The 19,006-nt window shown below is 37.1% G+C and overlaps 1 protein-coding gene across 2 annotated transcripts in view; it reads left to right on the plus strand.

Annotated features, from left to right (window-relative positions):
* The window catches only part of CBLB (Cbl proto-oncogene B), a 140,109-nt gene that overhangs the window by 86,958 nt on the left and 34,145 nt on the right, over positions 1 to 19,006 (plus strand). For both annotated transcript variants that reach the window (XM_075034146.1, XM_075034147.1), the window contains exons 7-11: positions 487 to 624; positions 2,217 to 2,304; positions 4,658 to 4,789; positions 9,841 to 10,044; positions 18,445 to 18,630. In XM_075034146.1, coding sequence (XP_074890247.1) covers positions 487 to 624; positions 2,217 to 2,304; positions 4,658 to 4,789; positions 9,841 to 10,044; positions 18,445 to 18,630 — 748 coding nt within the window. The remainder of the gene's footprint in view (positions 1 to 486; positions 625 to 2,216; positions 2,305 to 4,657; positions 4,790 to 9,840; positions 10,045 to 18,444; positions 18,631 to 19,006) is intronic.

Raw genomic sequence — 19,006 nt, forward strand, 5'->3', positions numbered from 1 at the left:
CACACAAAATTAACATTGCTAGTAGAGCAGTTTCTATTGTTCATCGTTCGCATTTCTGTTGCATCTAAAGGTGTTTTGTATTTCCCCTTCCATTTGTTCAGGTTATTGGCCTGTGTATGCCCAAAGGGTATATGTTGTAGCTATGGAGACTTGATGATATAATAAACTGGTCTTGAAACAGTTTATGGGCAAGTCTAAACGTAAGTAGTAGGACTATTCACAGTGAATGTGCAGCTTTCACTTTAACAAATAAAAAGCAAGCAAATGAAAAGTTGAGGGTAGGGTGCTACTGTTACCTTATTTCTGCCCTTGAGGAACTAAGAGTGTAAAAGATGCAAGTTTATTACACGTGGCAGAATTGGGAATCTGACCCAAATCTTCAGAGACCTAATTCAATGTCTTAACCAAAGGCCATCCTTCTTCTCTTCACTCGTTTGGCTGAACTCTGATTAATGCTGACTTTTCATTTATCCTGTTTTTATCAAGCTACATTTTCAGACTGAGTTGTACTCGCTTGGGACAGTGGGCCATTGGATATGTGACTGGCGATGGGAACATATTGCAGACCATACCTCACAATAAGCCTTTGTTTCAAGCTTTGATTGATGGCAGCCGGGAAGGATTGTAAGTACAAATTCCTATAGTCACCATAGGTATGAAGTCGTGATTTCCTTGTTCTTCTAATGCTTATATGGGTAGTTATTAAAGATCTTTAAAACAGAGAATCTGGATATGTTATTTAGCATTCCTTTGAGGTTTAAGAACCATCCCTTTTATTCATTTGAAAAATACTTGTTTCCAGGTTATTCTATTAACCAAAGTTAACCAAAGCCATGTCTCATAGCAGATAAATTCCAGGAGAAAATAAAATTGGGCAGCAGTCACATTGATTCCTCCACTCCCACCCCCAATAAGATTCCCAAATGCACTTAAGGTTATTGAACATTTACTACTGCCAGTTACTCGTGTGTCTAACTGGACAATGATTTGAAAGCTAGGTAATTGCTTTTCCATATATTGTGCAGTCAGAACATTTTCCGGGTTCTAATAGTTTACTGAAAATATTTACAATTATAAGAGAATCTAAGTTTATAGGGAGAAGTAGTACATCTTTACTAGATTGGCTGAAGTAACAGACAAATTTTTGGTGTCATAGTCTTTTCACTGAGATACATGTTTTGATATATCCATGTGATCATAATGAAAAAAAAGAAAAGAAAAAAACAACAACAACAAACAACCAGGAAAACTGATCAATCCTCAAAAAAAGTTTGAGAAACCCTTTACAATCTTGCAATTTTTCTCAGTCCTGCACAATCCAGTATTTTTTTCCCAGGTATGATGATTTCATGCTTATAATAAAAACCACACTTATAATGGCAGTGTTTCTACATGACAAAAACTGAGCAAACAAAAACTAGAGCTGAGAATATTTAATGCAGAGTCAAGTTTTTGTAGTCCATCTAAATATAACTTTCTCACAGTGTGGCTTAACAACATGACTTCCAAGAAACTGTTTCCAAGTTAGAGGTAACATAAATCTGAATATGTAACAGCCTAGGGTCTCTGTGATATCATTTAACCTATTATTAATTTCCCACAGGGTTGAAATGCCCCCCATCAGTTCTTGTTTAAAGTCCAGTCTGCATCTTGGATTCTCAGTGTAGATTCTTGTCAGAAGATACACAGATTTTTATATGTCATAATGTATACAGATATACACATATATAATAATATGACATATATGTAATATATATATCATAATACAGATATACACAAATGTGTGTTACCTTCTGTTCTGCTCCATTGCTTGAAATAGTCTATAGAGTCACCAAGCGTGATGCTCACAGTGGAGAGATTACTAGGAACATATGCAAGTATAAGATGACTGTGAAACGAAGATCTGAAATAATATTTTGTTGAGCTACCCTCAGAAAGTTATCTGCTAATCAAAGCTCAGATGCGTTCTGGTGGTAGCTACGTATGCAGTGTCAAGATCTTTCCTGTGCTTTTATAAATAGACTTGAGCATGTGTCAGAATGCATATATAGCAACTCAGTTGCACCCAAAAGATAAGAAAGATGGCTGAGGAAAGATGATGCATTTTAGTTAATGTCTACTGTAACTTATTCTGCCCCTTTGAAATTTCATAGGTATTATTTAGCTAAAATAGCAAAAGAAATGTGCATATTTATAACAGTCTTCTTGTGATGCAGCTATCTGTTCCCAGATGGACGAAGTTATAATCCTGATTTGACAGGATTATGTGAACCCACACCGCATGATCACATAAAAGTCACACAGGTATGTTGCAGAGTTTGTCAGTTACTTTGTAATCTTCACTTTCATTAGTATCTCATCAAGCGGTGTTAATAAGCTTTCATTAAAATGTGAGAAATAAATTCATAAGACTGAAAATACGTTGTTGATAGAAGGGCTTAGATGAAGAACAGGGTAATAATCCTTTAAACTCTAGAGCTGATGGTGATGCAGACGGCATGTCTTGGAAAGTTTTGTTTATTCTAAGCCTCTTCCAAGTGAGAAATGTGTTAACGGTTATTAAAGATTTTTTTGATATTTATGTTACAGGTTTATGTAGTGTGGTGTTTCCTTGCTAATAGCAGATGGGAATACAGAAGTAAAATCAAGATCAAATGATAGTTTTGAAGCCTGAATAGGAATGGTACAGTTTGTTGACAGGTCCAGGAGGAAAAGTATAGTTCGTATATCACGAAGACACCAGTTGCAGGATCTCTATCATTTCTTCTTTGTCTATTGTGCAAATTAAATGAGAGATCAGGGAAAAGCAACAGAAATAATTAAGTGCCTAAAGGGAGTCACTTTGCAGAGAAAATTAGAATATCTAGATGTGTTTGTAGTCTTGTTAAGTGATGATGTGATAAACAAATGTGCAGATGCTTGATACTCGAGTAATAGGAAGTAGCCACCACAAGACAAATGCTTGATTAAAAATGGCGCTGAAATTAACATTAGAAGGGTAAAGGTATATGGTGTAGTGCATTTTTTTCCTGACAGAAGCATCTGGAAGATTTTAGGATATGTTCAAGGGAAGACATCAGACTAGATGCAAGCCATACTGTTTAGATGGTCTTCCATTTCTTCAGAGCAGACTGGATGACCTGCTGAATCTTCTGTAACTGAGTGCTCTGTGTGCATTCCACCTCCAGAAATATTTTAGAAAAGAAGTATTCGTTACCATCCATGGTATTATCAGGAATACCATTATGAAAATACCTGTTTCCTAAGTAAGAGAATTCCTAAAATCAATTACCTGAAGAAAGTCTGAGTATTTCCACTTTTCTGACTTTCCACTTTTTCCCTCCAGTCTTAAAATAGTAATGACAGAGTAATGCAGAGATATCCAATATTTGTGTTGCACGGAACAATTTTCCAGCCCCATATCCTGACTTTTCCTTAAGGAAAGGAAAAGCAGCTTTGACATTCTCAGTGATTACCTTGTTCTTCACAAGACAATCATGTTGTATTTTGAATTCACTGAATGAATCCAGTTGCTTCTGAACTTGTAGTTATGAGGACACCATTAGTTAATTCTAATGGTAATTCAACAGAGTCTGAACTATGTGAATGCTGCCTTAAATAATACATAACTGCAGTAGTTTGAAGCTGTCACTAGGTCTGCTTAAACTATGAAAAGATGGTATAAAAGTGGCTGCAGGGCTAGATTGCTGCAGATGGATTCTTTGCGAGAGCTCCACCATAAGCATCTTTAGTACATACTGACTACAGCTGCAGATATGAGCTGTCTCTCTTATTTTCTCTTTTTCTTAGCCTCATTTCCCCTCCTTTTACTCAGCAGTAGCTGCTTATTTTCCTGTGACCTGGATTGTACTTATTTTAAGCTTTCAAAATTTGGTTTTTCAAGACTAAAACTTTTATTTCTACACAAATGCATTTGATTGCCAGTTCCCCAACAATACCTAATTCTAGAAAACTCTTCTGGGCTCAAGTTTTATCTATTTTTTATTCCTCCTGAAGGTGCTCTTATACCTTCCTGTAAGTCTTCTAAGGATACTAAGTACTGAATGATCTGTGCATGACTGTTGCCATATTATTCTGGGGGTGTTCTTGCCATACCTCCTTCACAAGGGTTGTTTACTTCAGTTAACCATAGTACCATACTGTATCCTGGCTGTAGGTGGAAAGTTCTCTTGCTTGTCAGTTTTCAATCCAATAACTTTTTTTAGTCCTAAACTCATACCTAGAAAAGGATTTTGTTCCCATTTATCACTTAATTTCTGACTTCCAACCAGGTGTTCATTATCTTCCTTTTAGCTGCAACCAAGGAAAAGCAGGATGTGTGCCTTGCATAGTAGTTAAATGTGAGAAGTCTGTAGAAAACCTAATAGGCACAGATATTTTCAACTCTTTTTGTAGCATGTATTGTAGTATATCATAGGTTTGGAGAAGCAAAAAAGCAAGCAATTAACAACTACCTGTTAACAGTAACCTTAGTGTGGTTTTTAAATAGACCAGTAGCAATAGTTTCCTGGACTAATAAGTAAAGTGGGTTGAAAAGCAGGAGACTCAGAAATATTTGTCACTACTGGTGCCTAAGTATACTCTTTGTGAAGAAATCACAGTGAAGAAATAATCACTTGACTTTCTTTTGTTACAGGAGCAGTATGAATTGTACTGTGAAATGGGTTCCACTTTTCAGCTGTGTAAAATCTGTGCAGAGAATGACAAGGATGTCAAGATAGAGCCTTGTGGACACCTCATGTGCACTTCTTGTCTTACAGCGTGGCAGGTACTGTCGTGGTTCTGTTTGTGGAGGATGGATTTCTCTGTTACATCCCTGTTTACAGTGTGGGTATATGTTTACTTTTCCAGGTACTCAGTAAGAGGATTGAAGGACATACATACTCAAAATGATAACCTTTTTCATTCTGTGGGCCAAAATCTGTGAAAAAAAAAAGTTCCAGGGGTCATTAAAATCTGGACTTGTAGGCTTGCCAAGGCCATTTGCTGACTGGTGCTAAGTGGAAGCTATTTCCTGAGCACAGTACCTACTCAAACAGTGAAAGCTGGGCATTTGGTGCCAATTCAGCCACCTACATCACTTCATGATGTATTCAAAAGGCATGAAGAGGACAGGTAGCAGCTGGGAGTGGATAACTGACTAGACAGTGTTTTATAAGGAGACAGGATGTCTTTGGTGAGAGAAGGATTCAATCAGTAGTACAAGTCATGAAATGGCCTGTGGAAAAATAAGCTTAGGATTCTTGTGTTTCATGTTAGTATGTAAAGCACTAAACCACCTAGCTTTAGATGGTTGTTGGGGTAAGAGATTTAATGGAAAGGGAAACTCTGATCTCTCAATGTCATTTACAGAATATCCCCAAAACCACAGAGACTTCCTGGTGACACAGGTTGGTGTATTTTGTCCATCTTGTTCATGAACGTACCAGTCTGTGGGAAAAGGGAGAACTTGTACCTTTGGTTCAGTGCAGTTAACAAGCATTTGACTTAAAATCAAAAGCAGAGGTCATTCCTCTTTACAGCTTCAGACTTTCCCCTAATAGGTGCTTCTCAAACTGAATCAATTCTGTCTCCTCCTCCCTGCCCCTTTCTTCTTTTGTATCTATATTTTGTGGGCAGAAGTAAGGGTCATCTTATTCTCAGGCAGGACTCTTCCACAGTAAGGCACCAGACTTTGGTTACAAATGTAGTGAGAAGATGTGATGGGTTGACCCTGGCTGGACGCTAGGTGCCCACCAAAGCCGTTCTATCACTCCCCCATCCTCAGCTGGACAGGGGAGAGAAATATATAACATAAAGCTTGCGGGTCGAGATAAGGACAGGAGAGATCATTCACTAATTACTGTCACGGGCAAAACAGACTCAGCTTAGGGAAAATTAGCTCAATTTATTACAAATCAGCCAGAGTAAGGTGATGAGAAATAAAACGAAATCTCAGAACACCTTCCCACCACCCCTCCCTTCTTCCCGGGCACAACTTCACTCCCGGATTTCTCCACCAAGCCCCCCCAGTGGCACAAGGGGCACAGGGATGGGGTTTACGGTCATCACACGTTATTTTCTGCCACTTCACCTCCTCAGGGTGAGGGCTCATCACACTCTTCCCCTACTCCAGCGTGGGTTCCCACCCATGGGGTCAGTCCTCCACGAACTTCTCCAACGTGGGCCATTCCCACGGGCTGCAGCTCTTCGCGAACTGCTCCAGCATGGGTCCTTTCCACGGTGTGCAGTCCTTCAGGAGCACACTGCTCCAGCGCGGGTCCCCCACGGGGTCACAAGTCCTGCCAGAAAACCTGCTCCATGGGCTCCTCTCTCCGCAGAGAGAACCTGCGGGGTTCCCACGGGGTCACAGCCTCCTTCGGGAACCCACCTGCTCCGGCTTGGGGTCCTCCACGGGCTGCAGGTGGAGATCTGCTCCACTGTGGACCTCCCTGGGCTGCAGGGGGACAGCCTGCCTCACCAGGGTCTTCACCACGGGCTGCAGGGGAATCTTCGCTCCGGCGCCTGGAGCATCTCCTCCCCCTCCTTCTTCAGTGACCTGGGTGTCCGCAGGCTTGTTTCTCTTACATGTTCTCACTCCTCTCTCCGGCGGCTGCTTCTCACCCTCCCAACTTTTTTTTCCTTCTTAAAAATGTTATCACAGAGGCGTTACCACTATCACTGATTGGCTCGGCCTTGGCCGGCAGCAGGTCCGTCTTAGAGCCAGCTGGTATGGGCTCACTCTCTCTCGAACACAGGGGAAACTTCCAGCAGCTTCTTACAGAAGCCACCCCTGTAACCCCCCCCGCTACCAAAACCTTGCCACATAAAACCAATACAGAAGAGTAAAAAGAATCCTTGACTCCAGTCCATTTTTGACCTGGTTTTACATGAGTTCATCTCAGTTAATAAGTTTTCATTCTCATGTTTGAGATACGACTTAAAGTACTATAGTTTTTCTTTTCAAATTCATAATTAAGAAAACACCATTGGCAAGCCAAGGCGATGTATCAGAATTATCACTTGAGTTTTAATTCCATTAGCAATAAAGCTTGCTGAAAAAGGAGTATTCTCAGTTTCTGATTTTGTGTTCTTTCTGAAATTTGAGTTAGATGCTCCAAACACAAATCTTTCAAATTGCCCTCAGATCAGAAATTCTGAGAAAATTCCACTTTAGACATACCCAAATAAGAGTATTTATTTCACTACTAAGTAGCTGCTGAGCTGGAACAATATTTCTCATTTCAGGAGTACCCTTTCTCTGTTCTCACCAGTTTCGTTCTGAATGACAGACATAGAGGTCTGACTATGTTAATCTTTGACTTAAAAAAATGCTGAAATTCTGAGGTCTGTAGCTTTTTTTTTTTTTTTTTTCCCCCCTCTCCTTAGCTGAAAGGACTATGCAAAAGGACTGAAATCTTTGAATCTTTGTACTTTTGATTTCTGGGTGTCTTATAGCATGGTAGCAGCATGTTCCAGTGTTGTGCCAGTGATGTGCTCTGATTCTGGAGGATTCTTCAGAAGCTAAGGTCCTCAGTATTTTGGCCAGTGGCTAGGGATTCAGGAAGAGGACGACAAGGCATTTTAGGCTCAGAACTGACATGTTCAAAACCATCAAGCTTCATCAGAACATTGCAACCAACTGTAATAGGCCAGGTACATTTTGGACTTCATTACAAATGTAACTTTTGTATAATTAGTGAGGCAATGAAGAAATACTGCACTGTAACAGTGTCAGCTGTTGTGAGCTTCTGGTGGGCTAGTGTTTAATTGGCAGCATAACGGCTCATTAGACATGCCTCAAGAGGTCCAATACAGATGTTTTTACTAAGCAGAAAAAAATTGAGTAAGCAACATCAGATATGCATAGAATACTAAGGATGATTCAGAGTTGTTCACCTTTATGGAGACCAGTCTCTCAAATAAGACTTGGTTTAACTTTCCTTTTTGTATTGATGCAACAGGAATAAAACGTCATTTTCCTCCACAGAAATCTAGTCTTATCTAAAGACTACATGTCTGGACTTGATTCTAAAATCATATAGGCATGTATGCTGCATTTAAGGTTCACAATAGCTACTCTCTCAATGTTCAAAATAACCTTTCTGTGGGCATGGACAAACGTGTGTATTCATACAGACATCTCAGATCTCAGTTTTAATTTCTCAGTTGTATTTATACTGTTGAATACAAGTCTCTGCTGCTGTGATTGGTGGTTACCCAATATATTTTGGTGAACTTGTGCTTTTGAAAAGAAAGGAAGGAAACTGCTAGTACAAAACTATTTTACAACACAGATAAAAGAAAGCCTTGAAAATTAAAAGCTCTGTGCCTTGTCTGTAAGGCTGTTTTTAGAAAATGAAACTGTGAAGAATTGTATGGGTAAGGGAGGACTCTGTTCACTTGACAGTTGTTACTTTAGTAGGTCCATATAATTTGGAGGTACTCTTTGAGGTAGTAAGTGCTGTTGACTAGTCCTTTGTAATTAGGATGCAAGGCTGCTAAAAGTAGGTTACATGTATTTTTCCATACAAAATGAAAATCCAGTACTAACCATGCAAATAGACATGACTGTTGTCAGCAGACATCATTTATAGTTATCTGGCCTTGGGATACAGTTCTTCCACAAACTGTAAAATCGTCTGTCAGTTCAGTAAGACTGGCAAGTGTCAAGATAAAAGTAATGCTAGAAAAAATTTAAAGCTGTTCTTACATCTGAGAAATCAAAAAGCTGTGCTTGCTTGATGATATTTCAGGATAGGTAGGTTGTTTAGAATTAATTTTGGTGTTCGTATCTTTTTAGCTGTCTGTCTACCTGACTGCAAATATGACACAATGTAATTTCTGAATTCAGATTGAGTTATCTTGATCTCTCAAAGTTTCAGGGCTCTTTTGGGTGTGTGATTTTGGTTTGGTTTTTTGTTTTCTTTTGTTTGTTTTGGGTTTTTTTCTTTTAATTCAGTCTACATTGTGGCTCTTGATGGAAAAATTTCTTTAAGTGCCTGAAAGACTTCTCTCTGATATTTTTGTTCATTAGTAGTCTGAAATCTACTGTAAAGGTTTTTTGATTACTTCTGACAAGGAAAAAAAATATTTCTGAAATCAGTAAAAGGAATGGAAATATGGCTGCTTGAAAATCATTTAACACATACCACTTAGAAATTAAAATTCAAGTAATTTTTGTTTCTGATAAGATGTGAAAGTAGTTCCTTGTTTTACATAAATTATTGAAAATGTGGTAAAGTCCTGGTTTGTTACTTAAATGTCAAAAAAAGTTTGTAGCTTTAGGTGTCGTGTATGCATATTGCTTGAATGATGGTAATGTTGCAGCCATGGTGGACTGTATATATGTTCTTCAGAGAGTAAGAGCTGCATGCTATAAAGCTCATCTGCATTTTCTAACTTAAAATGGAAAATAAATACTTCATATTTAATATAAAAGATAAATAATAAAATGCATTATCTCTGTCTACACACCTCACCTTCTTTCCCCTGAAGAAATAGGCAAATTGTAATCCTAAAAGGCAAGGTGCTACTTCCTGACCTGTAATAGTAAGACAATTACAATTTTGGTGCTTTGTAGAGATAATGGTTGCATTTTTGATTAGTTACTTTTAAGTGAAGCTTAAGCTTTTGAAGAGACAGCTTTAAAAGTGCAGTCATTTTACCATTTACTATAGTTAAGTATCTATGAATCTGTTTCCTGTTTACTTCAGTGCTTCTTTACAGGCTCTTAGAGACCTGTTAAGGGCATTTTTGCATAGAAAGATATAAGACCTACTTTTTAAATTACTTCTACTTTTTTTTTTTAAATGTATATACTTTTTTGTCTTGCTGTAGGAATCTGATGGCCAAGGCTGTCCTTTCTGCCGCTGTGAAATCAAAGGAACTGAACCAATCATTGTGGATCCCTTTGATCCAAGGGATGAAAACTCCAGGTGCTGCAGTATTATTGATAGCTTTAGTATGCCCATGTTGGACTTGGATGATGATGACGATAGAGAAGAGTCTTTAATGATGAATCGTTTGGCTTCAGTCCGAAAGGTAAATTTTCAAATACTGTACAACAGATAAAGCTATATGTTTGTAAATGAAGCTGCCTGTAACTGTAAACAATGAGAGGTTGCACTTCATGCTCTAAGTTTTAGCAACTCACTGAACAGTTCTCAGCTTGAAAAAACAGAATGCGACAATATTGCAGCAATAATGCTGAAGTTGAATAGGAGAAAAAAAAATTTCCAGATTCTCAGCTGATATGAACTGAGTTAACTCTGTTTATAATGGAGGAAGCATAAGTTTGCACCAGCTGAGACTCTTATCCAAAATACACTGTATAGACAATTCCCTGAATTTTTATTTGTAAGGAACAAAAGATTTCATACATAAAGAGTATATTATTAGTTTTCTCTACATGTGTGTATACACATGCACAGAATGTTTTAGGATTAGACTTGAGTTTCTAAATAGGTTATAAATATTATTGCTTTGTAAAGGTGACTTGCAACCCAATTTGTATTGCACACAAGTAGATTTTAATCATGTTTTGTGTGAGCTGTCTATGATTTTTTTTTTCTGTATTTTTAGTATTAGGTAGTTTTAGCAGGAAAAATGGATCTGAGATTATTCATAGTGACTTTGTGTTTTGGGATGTTTTTTGTCCTGAAAGTGCTCTATGTTAAATTCTGGGATCTTTCTTTGGTCACAGGAGATTTTTATCACTGATAAATAAGCACTGTCGTTAACAAAAGTCTATTAAAGTTGATAGTTTTCACTCCTGTATTTTAGCCTGGAATAGATATTGTCACACTGAGTTGCAACACTGAATTTTACAGTGCGTGTTCTATATTTTACCTTTTACTGAGGTCATCTAGATTGAATAGTTGCCTTGGAATTAATTCTGTAACATCTTACTCTACCATTTCCTTATCGTTGTATTTGTTTAAAAAAAAAAAAAAAGTGTTTTACCCTCATATCTGAGAGTATCTGTCAGTTAATACACATACTTCTGATATCCTTCCTAACCTCTTAAGTCATATGAATCATTCTTGTGTTGCGTATGTAATACAACATGGCCTGCTCTTGGGAACAGTTTATCCTTCCTGCCTGGACTTAAATTGCAGTCTGCAGCCTGACCTCTGTGAGATAGCTTTGAATTGATGGGCTTTTTAGAACACTATCACTGCCATGAGAAGGCAAAAATGCATTATGTTTTTATCAAAAGAAGGAACAGTAGGCTTTACTATAAGACGTCTTGTTTTCAGGATCCAAGTGCTTGAGTGCTTTGGTGCTTGTGACTTTTATGTCATTAATTGTTCAGTGAAAGAAACCTACTAATTATCCCTGAAGTTTAGGAACAGCGTTTTCCACTCTTTGTTACCAACTTGAAGTCCTTACTTGAAAATGTTGAATTATTGGGTCATTTGGTGTTTTTCAGCTGCTGTTTTCTTCTTAAAACTGTTACCAATGGTTGTACAGTGATGCTCTTAACCACACCACCTGTGTGGAATATGGCATTATTTATATACACTTTTTGTTAGTAATGCCTTCATCAGCCTTCTCTATTTCTTTCAATCATTATTTTTCCTGCTAAACAGTGTTTCTTCATAGCCTGCTGGAAGAAATTCTCTTTTCTCCTCTATGGCCTTATGTGGGATTATACTCTTTGAATTTTTATTTTGTTTCTTGTTAAGGCTGTTAATATGAACATGGTACTGAATAATGGCTGTGTTTGTAGTCATTTGATTTGTTGAAACAATGGAAGTTAGATGACAAAGAGAATAATTTAGTTCTTGCAGCCAACCTGCTGATACTGTTGTTACTTTGTAGTCCCAATGAACAAATTTTTCAATTCATACTTCATTGCAAGGATTATCATATGCTTTCTCAACATAAAGCTGTTAATCCTTGAAAATCAAATGGGCTGGTTTTGTCTCACATCACCTGGCTAGACCATGTGGTATTGCTGAGAAAATCTTCTTGTGGCATATCTGGCTAGCAGTGAGCTGTGATGTTAAACTTGCTGGAAGAGGAGAGTTCCAGGGACATGAAGTCCTGATGAAAGTGACTGTAGGGCTTCACGATGTGTTGCAGGCTCAGGTAAATATTAAAATTTTAAACTCAAATCCATCTTTATCATCCTGAAAGCCTTGTGGGAGGGCCACTGTTAAAATGTTTCTAAGCTGTTACTACCAGTTTTCACTACCTTTGGGACTTGTACTTAGAAATAGACTCATAGTGCAAAGAATAGTTGCAGTAAGCTCATTTTAGAAGCACACACAGTCAAGCTTGTCACTGATTAAGGGGCCTGGGTGGGTTTTTAAGTGAGCTCTTCTTGACAAAATGAAAAGCTGAAAAACACTTTCTGGAATTGTCATTAAAGTGTAAAGAGGATACAATTTTTTTTATCACCTGTTGTACCTGTATGAACTATGAATATAAGTTGGATATCAGAAAAATACCAATTCTGCAGTTTATCACTCTATCTCTGAAGTGTATTTATAAACTGTAAGAGGTATCTGAATGAAGTCCCTGAGGGACCTCAGACTTGAAATTGCTTTAAGGAAAAGAATAATGACAAAGATATTTACTCATTCTTTAACAGAATGGATAAATGGATACACTTTAAGAAAAATGAATCAGTCTTGCTAGGTGTTGTATATGAGTCAGCAGCAGCAGCAGATCAGCTGCAACAGAGGCTTTAGAGAAATCCACTGCAATTAGTCTGTTTATATGCCTCATGAAGCAGCTTATTTTTTTTAATTTCCAAATTGTCTTCAGATTTTTCTTTATGAAAGAAAGATGAAGAGTGGTGCCAAAACTTCTGTTAATTGTCTCATCACTGAGAAATTTCCAGCCCCATGGCATCAGATTAGCTGTTGCAGTTATTGCCTGAAGTGTTCCTTTACTCAGCTCTATACCGTTTGTGCTAGCCAAGCACAGCATTATGAAATGCACATTAAAAAAAAGTGTAGATTACAGGCTCGGGTAAATATTAAAAATGGCTTTTTTCACTTTTAAAGAGGGCATTTGAGTCTCTAGTAGACTATGTTTATTATTCCATAATGTTTAATATTGCATTGTCCCAATGAATTAAGAGTTATCTGACACTTTACCTTGTTCAAGACATAACTTCATACACTTCTTTTAAAAAGAAAGAAAGAAAATAAGGAAGATGCATAGTGCAGGAGTTCTTGTTAAGAGCGAATAATTTTGAATTCATAAGTGCTAAGATAACTGTTTTACCCAAATAATATTACATGAAAACATAAAGGCCCTAGCAGTATAGGAGACTATGAGGTTTTCAATAGCTTGAAGTATATTAACATTCTCTGAAAACGCTTTCTTTTAAAACTAAGATGAAGTTATCTTGTCTGGGGAGTTACTGTCTTCTCTGGAATTAATTTCCTAGCTGTATGAATGCACCAAAACCTGACTTTGATTCACACTGTTACTTTAAAATAGTTATAGGAAACAGTCAAAGCTGAAAGCCACTGTTTGTCATGATTAGGCTTCATCCGGCAGATGAGTTAGGTCAAACTTAAAAATCACGACAAAAGACTATAGTTCTCAAAATATGCGAGGAGACTGGTTTTGACTCCTCCTCCTCATTTCCATATTATTAAATTGACTTTTTTTCTGGTAATGAAAAAAGGCATGTATTACATAGTAATAATGTTTTTAATTTCATCATATAAAATACAGAAATATATAAAAAAAGACTTTAAATATGCATCCAGGTATTCCCTTCAACTGCACGTTCTTAATTCATATATATATGTCACTTCCTTCTTAATGATACACCTGGTTTGTGGGAATTTATGAAAATCATGTCACATAACAAGAAAGTCCTTAACTTCTTAGTTATTAGTATTTGAAAGAGGCATATGTGCCTCCCTTAGTTAAAATGTATTTTACTGATTCCCTTGGGCAGTGTAGTCCTGACTCTCACAGCCTTAACTCCCCGTCTCTCCTTCACATGCATTTTCTTGGGTCAGCAAAGGAAAGGTCAAATAAAGAACAAGCCTGTCTATGTAAAAAATGTTTACAGCCATCAGTGTTAAGTGGTGTAACTCTATATCCTCATACGAATTTTTAAGTCCAGATTATACTGATCTGTCTGCGTCATAACTTATCCTAACAAGAAATAACAAATATGTGGGTTACTCTCGCCTAGTTATAAATAAAGAAACTTCAGGGAACTACTTGGAAATGAAAAGTCCGCTTCTGGTGTAGGTCTGCTTGGATCTTCTTAGATGTCTCATTATGCAATTTATAAATTACTGAGTTCACTCCAGCAGGACATTAACAAACAGGATAAAATTCCTCAGTGAGTCACTTGTTAGGATTTGTGTTGAGTATGCTTTTCATATGCGCCTATCTGGCAGAAAGGCATTTGAAGCTAAAATTCTCAGTTCAATAGGCTGACTGTTAATATTTCCATCAGAAAAACCTTCACTAGAAATTGTAAGCGATGTCAGAAGCAGGCTTACTCTTGAATTCACAGCCACTAGGGGCAAGCTGGTATCAGTATATCCCAGTAATAAATACCTCTGATTAAATAACACAAGTGTGGTCTGCTCTGCAGTACAGTTGCGATGTAAGTCACAGCTGCTTTTCCCTTGGCAGCAGCCATGCCAACCAGATGAAGTCCATGTTGTTACAAAGGAGTCTGTGTTCTTTTCCTTAATTACATCTTTATTGCACAGGTCTGTGTGTGTTGCAGCAGAGCCCCTTTGTACGCTGAAGGTCTGTCTTCTGTCACTGCCAGTTCATTTGTATTAGTTTGTATCTTAATAGCTTGCTTATTTTATCTTTTTGTCACTGTGCTGCAATCATTACTCCTTTATTTCCAGTGAATAGAAAATACACAGAAATCTCCAGTAGGTGACAAACAGAAAAATTTTAAATGTCTTCATCCTTAGGGAGTCTGCCAAAAAGAGCAGGTATTATGTACATCTGTTGTTAACCTGCTATCCACATGAAATGCAACCATCTTGTTGGCCTAGCTGTCAGCAAACATCAAATGATGCAGCTGGACAGGTTGGATGGGAGTGGACAGAATAAATTTGGTGGGTTTTTATAATGGGAATATGATGGAAAACTAATACTGAATGCTGAGGAAAACCTGTTTGTTGCTGTGGAATATGTTGTTTTGGTTTTTTTTTTAGTATCAGTAGATCTAAACAAGGAATCATAATTTTTAGTTTCTCCCAGTAAAGCATTTTCTCTTACTTCAGCACCAAGTGGTGATACACATTAAGCTTCCTTGTAGGGGAAAGAAACTGCTTTTGTTTGCAGCTATTCCCTGTCCCCCACCCCATTCCTTGTAAGTTATTATTTAACGTGTTGGTCATCATCAGTTCCCTTTCTGAAATCTGTGGGGCTACAGCATGTTGTGATAGCATTGTGGCTGTAGGTAATAGTAGTTCAGGGGAATGAAAGATTATTTTGATATTTCAAAATAAGAAATTGATGTAAGCTTAAATTGAAGTCCTTTCACTCACTTTGAAAAATTTCCATTTCATTTTGGCAGTTGTGATTTACCATCCATGGAATATGGTGGATATAGATAGCTAAATACAAAATATATATGGAACCAGAAGTTTATCACATAAATTAATTCTCTTGGTTCAGTGGGGTTAAAAACATGTCAGGTTTTAAGAATGTTGAGCTTTTAAATGAGTTTTCATATTATTCTAGTTTTTGTTACTGCCTACTACATATTAGGTGTGTCTTTCAGCCACTTGTTTCCATAAATTTGAAAACAGCATCAGTCCCCACTGGGTTTAAATGTGACTATTTCCATGATTTCTGTCTCTGCTGGAGCTGGACTGTTGTTATGGCAGAAGAAAAGTAGTCTGACATGGGTGGGACCAGTGGGCTCACTGAGGGATGAGCGTATCATTTTGCCTAGTGATTCCTTAGAGCAGAACTGTGTAAGAGAAGGTCACCATATAGAAACAGTGATGGATATTCTTCAAATGCTATCACTACAATGTGGTTCAATTAGCTGTGTGTTCGTACAACTACATGCAGTGTGACATTTGAGACTGTCAGGTTGCTCTCTGAGGAAGTTGCATTAATTGTTGTGATGGTACGGCAGTTTGAACATCTTAAATTCCAAGCAATTGTTTACTGTCCAGTACTGTGTTTTCAGTATTTGCTATTTTTCTTATTCTTTGTTTTCAACTCGTATTACATATAGGATAGTATCTTAGTTCTTATGGAGCAGTTGCTTGCTGACTGAGACACAGTATGTTGAGCAACACCATAAAATGTAGAGACTTACTACAACACTTTCATTTATTTTAAATAACTATATCTTTTTGGAGATGACCTGCTTATTTGGTTCTATTTCAGATAATTTGGGAAATAAATTAATTTTCTGTCATCTGAAGCCAAAGCATTGAATATATTATATAACGTGGCTTTTGGTTTTAAGGAGTGCTTGGTGGAGGTATAACTAAACTTTGAAAACTAATGCTATTAAATGATACAATGCTTATTATGCTATTTAACTGATAGATGCTTTCTGTTAAGGAAAGTGATTTGACATTCACTTTATAGTAATTTTATAATTACGGTTGCTCAGGCATGCTTGCAAGATACATATCTAGCTTAGTTATTCAAGTTTCCATAAAGTTCAGAGAGGGTAAGCACCTCAGTCATTCGTGTGTTTATTCTCATGGTCTTCCAGTCAAGGTCAGGGGCATTCACCAATTAAAGGAAACAAAGAAAATTTAAGGACTATATTCAAGCCATGTAATATGAACATTGTGACTACTTCTTCATTGAAAAGAGAAATTGGGAAGCTTCTGGTAGCCATAAAGAGCACAAATCTTGAATTGCTCAGGCTTTTGAAGTTGAATGCGTAGTTGTGACACCAAGCTTACACATGTAGACAAGTGGTAAGACCTGAAGTATCAAAAAAAAAAAAATAATTCTGGCAACAGAACTGCATCTCAGCTTTCTAGCTCTTCAACACCTCCTCACTCCTCTCTCTTACTTTTCCTTGCAATGTTATCCAGTAATACTGTGGTGGCTCCTGTTTTTGAAGGAAATCTGGTAGCGATCCCAATTGAATAGCACAGTATATTAAACTAAGCTGTAGTACACAGAGCATTGAGTAAAAAGTCAGTATACCAGATCCCTTTCCTGGATCTGCTTTTGAATTTATGAAATTTTCAGATTTTTTAATATAGTCACTATATGTAAAGAAAGGTAATGTTGTTTACTTATTTAAAGTGTTAAAGAACTTCCTAGTCTCATTCCTGTCATCACTATGGGATGTACAGCATTGGTGAGAAAAAGCTTATGAAAAGCGGGGGAAGGTTTTGATCAAAGTGACGTTGCTTAAAGATGGGTATATTTTTGTAAGCAATTTTTTATGCTTGGCATAAGAAGGTGGCAGATTGCTAGCCTCTATAAGTAAGTTATACAGCAAGAACACTAGGATGTGTCATTGCACAAGTGGCCTGAGGCTGGTGCTTTGTGTGAATGTGAATGTCTTCCAGCTACTCATGTCTGCTGTCAGGAAAAGCACAGAACAACATAAACATCCAGGTTTACTTACAGTACACTGAAACAAAGGGAGCGCAAGGAAATAACTTGAACTGATTTATGCAAAAAACTAAACTGTGTTTGTTAAAATTGAGCCAGATGAGGTTCAGGAACTAGTTGCAAAACTGGGTGGAGCCTATACTGAGGATTGAAATCATTTGGTTCTGATGAAATCAAAAGGATAAGTCAAGAAAAAAAAATAATCTTACTTTGTCACTGGAGAGGTATGTTAAGAGTGTGTGTGTGTGTGTGTCATTAGTTCAATATTTGCTAAAATGATAAACTAAATGGTCCTAAAATAATTTTTGTAAATCAGCAAATAAATGAGGAAAGAATTAAGTTCTTTGACTACTGACTTGCTGATGATTTTGATTCATAAGTTTTCAGAAGGCATATAAATTCTGTTTTCTGTGGAAGTATGATTTGAAAATGTGCTGTAGTTAACAGACAATGTCATAGATGTCCAGCTTTTAAAAGTAATTTATAGAATTTTACATGGAGTAATCTCTATTAATAAAAAAGTTATTAAGAATAGCAGTAGTACAGTAGAATTTCTATCTACGTTTGTGATTGTCTCCTTTTGTATGGTAATGATTGCTTGTTTTTTAAACAAGTTACCAGAATATATATTCTTTTATTTTCATCAGAAGTTAACATGGATCTTAGTTTTGAGGTAGAATGACTTGTAGACTTCTTTTTCAGTAACTGTGAGATGAGCACCTATCCTGTCTATTAATTCAAAGAGCAGCAGGGTGTCCATTATGATAAATGGCTGTTAGTAAGTACCTGACAAGTATCAAATGTTTTAGTCATGAAATGGAAGTTGTATACTTGATCATCAGGTAAATAGTATTTTTTTTTTTTTTTTTTTTTCCTGTCTTGAAGTGCAATGAGAGACAGAATTCACCAGTGACTTCCCCGGGATCTTCCCCTCTTGCACAAAGAAGAAAACCACTTCCAGACCCCCTGCAAATCCCACATCTTAGTCTTCCACCTGTACCTCCTCGTCTGGATCTTATTCAGAAGGGAGTAGCACGGTCTCCATGTGCCAGCCCAACTGGATCGCCAAAGGTAAGTCTTACTGAACCATTATTTCTTGATATACAAATATTGGGAAATTGTATTTGATTGTTTTCAAGGTGAGCTTGCTTGTTTGTTTTGAAAGATTGACTACTCTGGTATTTTCCATGTGTATTTTCTTTTTCAGGAGTTTGCCCTGTCCAAAAGAACTTTTAATTCCTTGTAGCTTAGAAAAACTTTAGATTAGATCGACATTGATTAAGTCTCTTATCTCCTTCAGTTGACTTTGGCGAGTGCCTGTCCCTTTGCATAATACCTTGCGTAGTCAGATGTTTACAGCTACATGTGTTAGTCAAATGTGACCTCTGTTTGTCTGATGATTATATTGTACTTGGTTATGGTCAGAATTTTAAAGACTTTGCTATAA

This window comes from Buteo buteo, chromosome 8 (assembly GCF_964188355.1).
Source record: "Buteo buteo chromosome 8, bButBut1.hap1.1, whole genome shotgun sequence".
In the NCBI taxonomy this organism is placed as follows: domain Eukaryota; kingdom Metazoa; phylum Chordata; class Aves; order Accipitriformes; family Accipitridae; genus Buteo; species Buteo buteo.